Source organism: Buteo buteo, chromosome 5 (assembly GCF_964188355.1).
Source record: "Buteo buteo chromosome 5, bButBut1.hap1.1, whole genome shotgun sequence".
Taxonomy (NCBI): Eukaryota; Metazoa; Chordata; class Aves; order Accipitriformes; family Accipitridae; genus Buteo; species Buteo buteo.
The window spans coordinates 19,167,078-19,179,986 of record NC_134175.1 but is presented as its reverse complement, the minus strand read 5'-3'; the positions used below and the strand labels follow the sequence as shown (position 1 = coordinate 19,179,986).

Below are 12,909 nucleotides of genomic sequence, written 5' to 3'. Positions count from 1 at the left end.
GTATTTGTTGGATAGTTGCCTGCCTTTTGGTATTTTGGTAAATGGTTGTGTTGCAAATTTATGCATTCTTTGAAGAACACTTAAAGAAAGAAATACTTAATCTGTAGTGCCGAGTACTGGGGTTTATTTGAAGCACAACCTTAAAAGGTGGCATAATTTTAAGCACAGTTGCTGGTATACAGAAATGTCTTGTCTCTTTTTTATCTGTGTACACTTACTTGAGTAAGGGATACATAAGCATAGTTTAGAGGAGGGGGAAAAAGCCTGTAAAAGGCATTTTTTTTCAATATGGTTGCACCACTGCTGAAGTCTTGTACCAGTGTAATTCAGGAAAAAACCAAAACCCATAGTCTTTGTACCTAGCAAAACATCTGTGCACAAATTGATTCGATCCAGCCTCAGTTAGATTGCAGTCATTTTGACAAAATCCATCAACAATTTAAATGCTGTTTTCCTTGCCATGCATCTTAGATTTACACAACTTTCGTGATTTGGCCTGAAACACTGTTGTTATATCTTCCATACTGTCAGCTTTCTGCCCCAGCATTCTGTTCCCATTGAGATTTATGTCGGACCCTGTTTTAGGGAGTGCTACCTTTCTTCAGAGATTGGGAGCTCTGCACAGGTGTTTTTCTGAAATATGTGAGGCAGCTCTGCTGATCTCCAGTGTCAAGGTTGAATAGGACACAGGGGTGGCAGAAAGACCTTTAGCTCTCAAACTTCAGCTTAAGACAAACAATTTTAAGGTGGTTTGATTTGCTTTTTGAAAATGTAAAATAAGAATTACAGACAGTATACAGAGAAAGCATTTTTTGCACGGCCTTTAATCTTACATGGAAACACTTCTTTTTAGACTTGGGAGCAAGATCCTGAAACTTTTCTAATAATTATAAAGGGAACTGGAGGAAAAGCTTTTTGTGCTGGGGGTGACATCAGAGGTAAGGACTATAGTCACTTAAACATTTGACATATCTTTTCCCATTACTACTTTGCATTGATTTCCTTTATTTACTGTGACTCAGGTAAACAGAGGCTTGCTATACAACAGTAGGAGAGATTAGTTGTGTTGACTTCTTATGACACCTTGATGTGCAGATGCTATTTAGGTTATTTGTCAGGAGACAGCTGTTGGAACATTGTATAAAAGAGTAAAAACTGGTATTTTTATGAATAACTGGTAATAGCAGCCAGACATTCCTAGGAAGAGAGGGTTCCTGTCTCTATCTTTTTCTTCCCAGATTTTCATTACTGACAGCTTCTTTACAAGAAATTTGAAGGGTCCTAATAGGTAGCTCTGTTACTATTGGATAATTTGTCTGATGTTTGAGATGGCTAGATACAGAGCTGACAATGGTGATCAATGTATCTGTGATTATTTTGTAACTGTGAACCGTAAGAAATCTCCGAACTGTGAAAATTAGCAGTTGTTTTATATTTTAGGTAAACAAGCAGCACAGGTTATTGTTAAATTATGTCCTGCTCTAATTGGCTTCTCATTTTTAGTATTCGGAGTCTTCAATATAACCAGTTTTAAGTGATTGTTCTATATATTGATGCAAAATATCACAAACAAGACTACCAGGCATTAGGAGGGCTTCCATAGCATAGAAAGTGGACTGCACTCTCACAAGTATGTGACAAAGTCTCCAGCATAATATAATTGACTCAAATTTGATACTTTGCATTCATATTTAAGTTTGAGCAAATTTTCTCAAATAAAACAAAGTAGGATTAAGTTGCTGTTTGATTGCTGTAGGAAAAAAACTGTTATCATGTGATACTAATTTTTTTTACTTGTATTTTCTATTAAACTTATAGTTACCTTTAGGATTTTTATTTCTCTTAAGCTATTGCAGATGCAGGAAAAGTTGGAGATAGACTGGCACGTGATTTCTTCAGAGAAGAATATATCCTGAACAATGCCATTGGTATGTTTAATAGCAAATTCTGAAGCAGTACAGTTTTCATATTAGTTGCTTTGAGTGTAAATTCACTTTCTCTCTTCGCTAATCTATAAAAGACTCTGATGACATAAGTAGTAATTTTTTTTTTTTTTTTACCAAGTTCAATACCAGTAGTGTAACGTATCTCATTGTTATACCTTGCATGCAGAATTTGTTTCTTTTGTTTAAGCTATCATGATAGCTACCTTATCCCATCCCATTGTTCTGGGTAGTTGTATTTCCATTATGGATTAATTAAGTCTTGGATGCAGACAGTGCAATTCTGCACTAAGTATCATTGATCTACTTCAAAGAAGACCCGAGATAAAAATAGATGCACAGAAAATCATTAGTATTCAGGCAGAAAGCAGAAGATCAAATTATGTTAAAGCTTTCCATTTAAATAAACTGCATAAATGAATATGCAAGCTAGGAGTTAACTGCCTTAGTTTATTGCAAAGAACAGAGGAGTATGTGGTCTTAAAATAACTAATAGCAAAGACGCTCTGTACAGTTTAGTGGGGTAAAGGATATTAAGACAAGGTTTAAACTTTAGGGTAAAAGTCAATAGTTGAGTGTTTTAGTGAGAAGAAACTTCTCTAAACATACTTTAATGGAATACAGTTTGAGTTTTTTAAACATTCTATCCAGTGTTAGTCACTACAGGAGGAGGGGTGAACGTCTTGCAGATCAGCTTAGGTTGACAGAAGAGCATAGAGTTATTAGAGTAAGAGTAATTTCTGAAGTTATTTTTACTTTGACAGAGTTTCTAGTTTTAGCATGTTTGTCATGTACCTTTCTTGCCTTCATCAAGAAAAATAGTTTTAGGTTTCATATACTTGGGAAAAACTAGTATTGCCATGGCAGTTGGACTAGATGACTGTTGTAGGTCCCTTCCAACTACCTATTCTAGTCTATTCAACTATTGCAAGGGTACATAATTTAGCAGCTTGGTTTTGTTTTTTTGTTTTTTTTTAATGGTTAGGGTGTTCTCTGCCTATAATGCATGTAATTACAAAACCTAGATTTTTAACAACTTTGGTACGATTGTATTCTTTTAAGACTGACATTTCTGCCAAAAAGATTTAATTATATCTTATATTTTACAACTTAAAAATACACAAGGGAGCTGCTTTCACAGCATTTGCTATTGGGAAGGCATACTTCTACAGAGATTTAGTTCAAAGACTAGCATCTAGAGCCCATGCATTAGCTTATATGTTCATATAAGAACAAAGTTAAAAATGTAATTCTGTTATATATTCTAACTACTAATTTAAAGGATTGAACTGCCTTTTAAAATAGTTCTTTTTATAAACAAGGATGCTGCAGAAAAGCTAGCAACATGGTTGCAGTGGATACCTGTATCAGCAACATGACTGAACTTTTAAGTCTGACCTGAAAACACTGAATATAAGGCAGCAGTTTCATTCACAGTGAACTTCTGAATCTTTCCATGAATGGTAATTGAAAGCATCAGGTTTTTAGTTTTATGCCTCCAAAAGGCCCCAACAGATCAAGTTGGTAGATAAAACTGTGGTACTTTAGGACATTATCATCTCTACCTGCCTGTGCCATGTTCAGGGTTGTAACATGCAACAGAGTTGGCAAGACAGAACATGTTTGCATTGCAGTAGTTTACAGTCACATTTTGGCTGAAACCTACCAATGCATCTGGCTTTGTAGTGAAGTACTGGAGTGCTGGTACACACTGTGCTGTTACTTCAGGCTGTGAGGTGGGGTGAAAGGGAAAACTGTTGTGTCCCAGCATCCTACAAAGCTATTTATAATAGCCAGATGTGGCTAAATTGTCAGGTACTCACACAGCAAACAATGTGACATTTGGTGGTTGTATACTGTTCTCTTACAACGCTCAGAATGCAGTAAATAAGTAACTGGTGTTTCTTTTCATTGCTTAAGAATTACATGAAGTACCTTCATTATAAGTTGATATTTTACTGTTTAATTTACCATTTATTTTCTGTTGCTCTTGCTGAAGTAAGACATGGGGAAATGTGTCATGTGTACAGTTAGTCACAGGTTCACTCTTTTGAAAAAAATGTATATTTTTTTACATTTCTTACAGGCACTTGCAAGAAGCCATATGTGGCACTTATCGATGGCATTACAATGGGAGGGGTAAGTTAAGTACCTTGGTGTGATATCTGATATAATTTGTTTTAAAGTAATGTAATATTCTGTACTTGAGTTGAATGAAATGCACACATGGTGTTGCAAACATTTCAATTCATTGTAATCTGAACCTTTGTCTCTGCTTGTCAGCATAGATTGCTGCTCCTCTAGTGCTTCTGCTGTTCTTTGATAGCCTGTGCAACTGCTTTCTCTGAGGATCTGGTGACTGTGTTGAGAAAAAGAGGAAAATCCTGTCACTGTAGAAACAGCCCTCAAAGGTTTTCAGAATACTGAAATGCAAGTTTGTAAATCATAGAAGAGCTGAGAAGAATTCTCCACTCAAAGTGTATTAAAAAATAGAACTATATAAAAATACAATTAAAGGACAACTGTTTGAAAAATATAATTCTAAGCTATACTTTAACAGGCATTCATGAATTCTGTATTTTTCCAACAAATAATCTGGAAATATATCTACTTTCTCACCTCTGCAGTACTCCTAAAACGTGAGCCACAAGATCCTGAATTCCCCCCCATGCCCAGACCTTATTACTAAAGCAACATGGAGAACACTCCATCACGTTGCTAGTTATACTCAATGCTAGTAATGTTTCCAGCAATTGTTGGCTGTAAACACCATGAGCAGGTAGTTAAAAGGGCAATACCATGCTTTTCTACATGCTAGGACGCTATTCTCTTTGGTTTGACATCTGTTGGATATATTTGCACCATAGCAGGGAGTAGCATACAATAATCTTAAGTTATGTTGAACAATGAGTTTGACAGTGAAGTCCGTCTGCCATATTATCACTTAAATTTATATTGGTTTTTGCACATCAGTATGATGTGGGTATACAGACTATTTAAATTAAGTTTGTCAAAGACAGGATGCAAGAAGTGGAACACTACAGGATCCATCACCTGTCATGACTCTTCCATTTCCGTCTTTTCGTACACATATAATTTTGTCTATTTTGGTTGTGGTCTTTTCAGCTTGTGATCTGAACATGCACTAGCTCTCTTCCTCTTTGCTTCTCTTCTCTGCTACCAAGCCCCAAAGATCTCAGCCAGATAGCCATTTTCTTCCCCCCAATCTAGTATACATAAATAGTTTCCAGCATAAAGGGGACTAGCCTTGTAGCTCTTCTTGCAGAAAAAGTTTTTTATTGAACATAGGAGACCTGAAGAGTTGTGGGTAAGAGATAGGGAGTCTATTTATTTTATGGAGTTTTGAGTAATAGCACAGATAGTTATGAAAGAGCAAAATTGCCCAGCAGCCAATGCCTTTTCAGAGGTCCTATAGATTGCTTATTATGATTGTGGCCTAAGCAGGAATAGAATTTTGTCCTTTGAAAGTAAAGTATTTTTTTGAACTGAAAAGAGCATAATGGAGTCAGATTATCCTGCCTTACTAAGATTCTTTATTAGTTTTCTTTCTTTTAAGGAGGTTTTAAAAGACAGCAGTTAGTCTGAAACTTTAGTTGGATATCCAAATTTTAGTAACAGATACTCAAATTTCAGTGGGACCTTGACAGAGTTTAACTGCCATCAGAATTTGAATGACAACTTACTTGTTTATCTTCAGATACTAGTAGCAATTATCTTCATTTGGGGGACTAGATTTTGATTGAGCAAGTATGCAAGCTAACATAGGGGAACAAGCAGGTACGTCTCAAGTTCCAGACTACTTTTAAACTTTTTTTTTTTTTAACCTTGAGTGCTATTTAATTTGCACTTGTTATACAGCTTCAGTTTACTCTGAGTTAATGTCCTTCCTACAGGAGTGCATGTTTTCATCAACAGACTTCACCCCAGGCAGTACATGGAATTATCTACTGATAATTTAACAAAGGAGGTCAGCAGTAGTATTTCTCAGCACTGATAAATTTTTGTGTATATGTTTTGTGTTAGTTTTTCATTGTCTTCTATGCTTTTCCTTTCAAATGCCTCCCCTGTCTGTAGGATTTGGTTTGGTTCCTCTGAATGGACCAATGATTACATAGCAAAAGTGCGTTAGCTCCTATCTTTCCCTCACCCTTTTCTCTCACCATTTTCAGCACTGGGAGCCCCATCACTACTGACCTTAACCAAACTTAAGGCTTGCAGCCCTGTTTTCTATTGTGATACAAATAGGTTCACTGCAGTGAGATTTTATAGATTAAAACCTCTAGAACAGCCCTTGAACTTGTCGTGGTCATAGTTTTATCTCGTTCTGCTTGCTGTATGGAAGTACTCTGTCCTACTGTAATTATTCACTAGAACTGCATTCATATGGAGGAGTTATTCTATTCATGGTATAATTTGATGCTTTGTTTTAAATCACTTAGATGCTAGCTTCTATGTTTTTAGCACAATCGGGTCATATTTCATATGCTCAAGATCTGGCTTAGTCGCTACAAGTCCATGGAAGCCAGAAACATTTGTCACTTGTAAACTACAGTAAATGGCTTTAAAAAAAAAATAAAAATTACATTCAAGCCCTTGGCTTCAGAAGCAAGTGGTTTTAGCTTGCGCTTAAAAATCAAGGGACACCTCTTAAACACTGCAATTTCACTATAGACCATTTATCTATGAATGAAAATGCAAGCAAGTCAATCTCAACCTTGCTCAAAAAAGCAGTGCTATGCACATGGAGTGCTCTGTTGTTCTAACTTAAAATAAATTAAAATCACACAAGTGTATTAGAAACTCAGTTATGTGTTTAGCTAGTAAAAGTTGCTACTGATGCACAGATATCATAAATTTGTGACGGTAAAACTTGGAATTGTACCAAAGAAATGAACTGGTTCCACTTCAGCATTGTTGGCTAGAGGCTGGTAGATGGCTTTCTTGAGAGCTTAATTAGCCAACAGATGGGGCTGTGGAGCTTATTTTCTGCACCTTCTTGTCTATACTCCTGTAGTTCATAAAAAATTGATATTCAATGTAAATGTATCTTTTCATCTTTTTGTACTTATTCAGAGCAGTAAGTTCAAGTGACAAGTATGTTTGATGAAGCAAAGATGACTGCATTTTACAAAACAATAGTGAAACAAGTTATAAATACCACATTTACTGCTAACGGGTGTATACTGTTGAAGGGAACACTGGGCATGTACTCTCATTTTGCTAAAAATTACTATTCAGGTTATTTTAGTTGACTTCTATCCATGGATTTTTATTTCCCTGAAATGAAATACCTGAACAGTAGACAATAAATGCAGAGTATTAAAACTTTCTTTTTTTTTTTTTTAATATTACTGTCTGTAAGTGAGGTCCTAAGTTTGAGCTTCTTGGTTCTAGAAAAGTCCCAATCTTTTCCCTAATTCTTTGGAGATGAAGTGTGCTTTATAAGCTCAGTCTAAATCTGTGGTTTTAAATAAGGCTTTGGCACAACATATATTACTGTGTCAGATACTCCCAATAGACTAAAAGGGTTAATGAAAATGTGTTTTAAACCTGTTTCAGAGCCAAATAAAGTACACTAGACAGATTTGAGTGGTGGCTTTCAGATGATTGAGCTTAGAATTCAAGGTGAGTATTTGATAGCAAAAAAAAAATAATACAGGGCATAGAGTTTGAAAGTTAATGGATGTGGTCCAGGTCACTGGCCTAACTTTATGTAAAGCATACTTAAAACTTTAGTGGCATATTGCCAAAGCAGAAGTACATAATTTTCAGGAGCAAAGACCATTGCTTTTAGTTTAGGGAGGAATCTGCAATAGCGTGTACAAAGTACCCTCTTCCTTAGTATTGTATTCTAGAGCATGCATGATTTAGAAACTTCCTAAGCTAGGCTCTATTTCAGAACCATGGTGCTAAATCACCGTCAGTAATCACACTCACCTCTCTATTCATCTGGTATTTTTTGACATTGAGTAGGCTTGGCCTTCAGAAAGGACTGTGGCAGTCGGTTTCACAGTTGCATTTTGTGCTTTGTGAAAAGCAATTTGCTCTGTTTCAGGCCTACCATCTAATATTATTGAATGCTTATGTGTTTATTAATAAGGCCAAAATAGGCACCCAAATATTTATTTTTCTACTGATGAGTAATGACTGTTCAAACATAGGAATTCTTGGCTTTGGACAATTATACACAGGATTTAATCCTTTAGTCTGGCCTCTTACACAGTATATTTGCTAAGTTTATTTTAGCAAGTTACAGATTTATGAAGATTATACTATTATGTTACACTTCTTGCTTTAACAATTAATGCTTTGAGTTTTAGGATAAGAAAACATCTTCCTGTGGGGCAAGTAGATGTTAACTTATACGGTAACGTGCAAAACTTTCAGTACAGAAATGGAGTTTGGTAGAGCTGCCAGCTCTCAAGTCCTTTGCAAAGCCTTGTGTTTTGAGTTATTCTGAGAATCTTACTTTCTAATCTTCATGTTTAGGGAGAGTAATAGGAAGTTGGAACTTTAATATAGCTTGCAATTTTAAGAGATAAAGGTCACCCAACGGTATTTCTATGTCTGTCTTCCCTCTGATTCTAGGGCCCAGTTTGTGAGGGCAATAGCAGTACACAGTACTGACTGCTTTATGCTCTCCTCAGTAGAGAAGGACATCAGGTATACGGACTGGGAGTATGAGAAGACAACATGTTAGTTGGGTCTTTGGGTTCACAAGTGACTTTCTATTAGTTTTGTCAACACACCTAACAGTACCATATTTTTTTTAGGGAAGGTCTTTTACTTAAACTGAGAGTCTACATCTAAGTTAAAGATACTCTTTGTAAGTAAGGTGACTATTAGGGAGCAGAGTTTTTTGAAGAACTGAGTCTGTTAGTCATTCAGGTAGTAATGTCAAATATGTTAAGCTTTAGACTATACAGAAGTGTAGAGCTGAGAGAAGCCTCAGGATTATTCTTTTGCACTTGAAGTAGGGTTAAATATAGCTATATGATTGCTTAGCAGATTTTCACCTAATGTGTTCAGAACTCTCCAACAGCACAAATTCTGTTTTTTCTAGATATTCCACCCAAGTGCTTAGTTATTCTTTCAAGTTAAGATTCCCTAGTGTCTAATTTAAGTCTTTAGTATGTGTAAGCAGTATATTCCTGTCTTAGTCATAGCTGTCTAAGAACATTTTGAGATACTTGCATTCCTTGCTTCTAGCCATCTCTCTTTAATAGGGATAAGGATAGTTATTCAGCCTTTACTATAGATTAAGTCTCTTGGTCTTTGTGCAATCCTCTGGAATCTCTCCAATTTGTGTACTTTACAGTTCATTACCAGAGACCAGACTATTTCAGCTGGAGGATTCATCAGCACCAAGTAGAGCAGAATAATTATCCTCCATGTATTTCGGAGATATTTTGTCACAAATAGCCCATGTAAATAGCAGCTTCTCAAAGCATCAGGTGCTAGGAGGCTAGCACTTCTAGTTATTCTTAAAGCTATTACTCTTGCCTCCTCCCTCCTTGCATAACATAAACTTCCATCACAGTACATTTCTTTATTGCTTACCTTTTACCAATTTTTAAATCCTCTTCCTTGAACAGAACTTTTTTATCAAAGAGCCAGTCTTGTGGAGCTACCCTTTTCCTCAAAGACTACAAAGGAGGAAAAAAATAGTACTCATTTTCTCCCCCAAGAAATCTGAGTGCCATATCAGCTGGCATTGCCTTTTATAGGTCCACTGCATCAATCTGATTAGGCTTCCCAGGTGTATTCAATCTAGGCTGAGCAGGTATGCTTCAGCCCGTTGGCGCCTGCTGGTAGAGACTCTGCTGTAGTGTGATACCTTAAGTAGTTCTTTTTGCAACAGCATTGCATTATTACTTGTATTAAGTTCATGGTTGCTATAAACCCCTGAAAAATGTCTAGGCATTTTTTCCACAGAACAAATACTTGTAATCTCTGCATTTGATTTTGCTTTCTTAAGTGTAGTCTTCATTTTCTTAGTTTCTATCTGATCTCCAAAGTGAGATGGGTTTGAATTCTGATCCTGCCCTTCAAAGTGTTTGCCTTCCCCCAAAATAATCTGTAAATTATAGAAATCCTTATTTCATCATCCAAGCAGATAATGAAAATAATCAAATAAAACTTCATTAATGATTGGCTTCTGTATGACCTCAGCTAGGGTGCCCTCTCAGTTTGATTGCAGACTGCTGATAACTCTTAATATACTTTCAGATGATTGTGCCCTCCATTTCATAGTGATATCTAGGCTATGTTTCCCTAGTTTGTTTATGAGAGGAGACTATGGTGTGTACGGGGAAGCATCAGAAACGTTGCAGTTCAAAACATGAAGCTTTTTAGGAACGCTGCTTACTGAGTGACAATGTCATTTTAGTCAGGGGGTTATGTAGGGGTTCCAGAGAAACAGATGAAGCCAAATTCCTGAACCTACTCTATGGTTTGGAAATATTCCTTCTATTGTGCATCTAACCATGTTCCCTTCTGGACTACAGATTCAGAATTACTGCATCTTTTTATGTTGCAGTAGAAGAGTGAACTGAGTACCTAATATTTAGCTTTACTTCTTTTTTTGTGTTAGTGCCACTTCATTTTCAGAAAAGATTCCAGAGGCTGACATTGTTAGAGGAATCTGGCTTTTCTTGTAAATCAGATCTCAGGACCTGTTATGTAGGTCTTTAAGGCAGAAATTTACTTAGTTGAAATTTGCATCCTTTGTCTGTAATTATTCTCTGTTGCATCGTTTAAAGTCCATTTGTCTTAGTAAGGGTTTAAGAAGAATGTGACTTTTGGGGAAGGATGATGTTTTAGCCCACTTCAGGAAAAAGTAGAACACTTCTCTGTTTTAAGCTTTTACTCTGCTTTAATCAATAAAGACTTGTCAAAATTTTAATGAATATTTTTCTGGAGGAAGTTTGCAGTGTTTTATTTCAATTTTAGCCTGGCATATTTGTGAAATTTTACCTCACAACATTCTGAAAAGGTTTTATAATTATAAAAGTTTGTTCAGTAATGCTTTGTGTATTTCCAATGTTGACTCTTTATAATAATGTTCTGAGACCTATGGGTGAAGACTTGATAGAGATTTACATCAGATATATAATTCTTCTTGGTAGCAAAGTTCTTCAGTAGGTGAAAGTAAATGCCTGACATGCAAAATATTAGATAAACTGCAAGTACTAGTGAAATCAATCAGCAGGTTTTGAAAATAATTAATAAAAAAAAAATTAATCCCCTGTGCTCTTGTGTGTGTTTAGGGATGTTTGTTGCCAAAAAAATGCATGTCGGCATGTCACAATAGGAATTGGCCTACTTCCCTTGGTTGCACTGTACGGAAAAAAACATACTCGCTTATTTCTTAGTTGTTTGAGGTTCTTGCATAGAATAAACAGCCGAATGCTGTGGAGGAGTTTGCTCTAAAGGTATCATATGAAGTTATCTTTTTTCAGGAATCGGTATTTCTAACAGAAATCATTCTCAACCACAGAAATAAGAAGAATTATGTGAAAAGAAGGCCAGTTCCTAAAATAAAGGAGTTTCTTACAAGGAGAGGTGAAGTCAGTTTTTCAGGAGTATTTTTACACTTTGAACTGCTTGCACGTAATTTAAGCTGTAACATTTTTTTCTAATACTTATTTTAATAGAAGAAACGTCTAAGAAGTTTTCCATTTCAATATTCAAAATAACAGCTGCATCTTGCATTTTTCTAAACCACTTAAAATGAAACATTACTGAGGGGAAAATGTTCAGTCAGTATTTTTTTTACTTAATATATTGGTTATTTATTAACAGGTCCGTATGTTACCTTATGTAACATATTGCCTATATATGAGTGCTCTGACAGATTTGGACCACATTCATCAAAGAAAATGAGGACTTAGATATACAGGACAAGTTTAAGAGAGTTTACTGAGACTAGAAATGTAATTTACAGTGAACACTTTCCAACAGCTAAATTAATATGATGTTTTCTTGAACAATGTTGTTAGAGGCTGGGTGTTGGTCGGCAGGTGGTGAGCAATTGCCCTGTGCATCATTTGTACATTCCAATCCTTTTATTACTACTGTTGTCATTTTATTAGTGTTATCATTATCATTATTAGTTTCTTCTTTTCTGTTCTATTAAACCGTTCTTATCTCAACCCACGAGTTTTACTTCTCTTTCCTGATTTTCTCCCCCATCCCACTGGATGGGGGGGAGCGAGTGAGCGGCTGCGTGGTGCTTAGTTGCTGGCTGGGGTTAAACCACAACATACAGGTACCATGAGGATTCTAGCAATATAGTTACAAACATCTAAACTTACACTTTAGCAGGATTTAGCCAACAGTTCTTATATTAATATTTCTTATCAAGTAGTGATGTCATAAGCAGCTTGTATGTTATACATTTTAGTCAACAGAATTCCAGTACACAAAGGAGCTGGAGTTGAGCAATAGCTGTCCTTATCCTGTCCCATTTTTATCCAGATTCTGTGGCTGTAACTCTTTAGGAATGTTCCTTTCACTACCGACATATATGTAAATGTGGTGGGTTGACCCTGGCTGGACGCCAGGTGCCCACCAAAGCCCTTCTATCACTCCCCCTCCTCAGCTGGACAGGGGAGAGAAAATATAACAAAGGGCTTGTGGGTCAAGATAAGGACAGGAGAGATCACTCAACCAATTACCATCACAGGCAAAACAGACTCAACTTGGGGAAAATTAACTCAATTTATTGCCAATCAACAAGAGTAGGGTAATGAGAAATAAAACCAAATCTCAAAACACCTTCCCTCCACCCCTCCCTTCTTCCCAGGCACAACTTCACTCCTGGATTCTCTACCTAACCCCCCCCCAGTGGTGCAGGGGGATGGGGAATGGGGTTTACGGTCAGTTCATCACACGTTGTCTCTGCCGCTTCATCCTCTTCAGGGGCAGGACTCATCACACTCTT

The 12,909-nt window shown here is 36.4% G+C and overlaps 1 protein-coding gene across 4 annotated transcripts in view; it reads left to right on the top strand.

Annotated features, from left to right (window-relative positions):
* The window catches only part of HIBCH (3-hydroxyisobutyryl-CoA hydrolase), a 49,307-nt gene that overhangs the window by 2,717 nt on the left and 33,681 nt on the right, over positions 1 to 12,909 (top strand). For all 4 annotated transcript variants that reach the window (XM_075028001.1, XM_075028000.1, XM_075027999.1 and 1 more), the window contains exons 4-6: positions 854 to 938; positions 1,848 to 1,928; positions 4,030 to 4,082. In XM_075028001.1, coding sequence (XP_074884102.1) covers positions 854 to 938; positions 1,848 to 1,928; positions 4,030 to 4,082 — 219 coding nt within the window. The remainder of the gene's footprint in view (positions 1 to 853; positions 939 to 1,847; positions 1,929 to 4,029; positions 4,083 to 12,909) is intronic.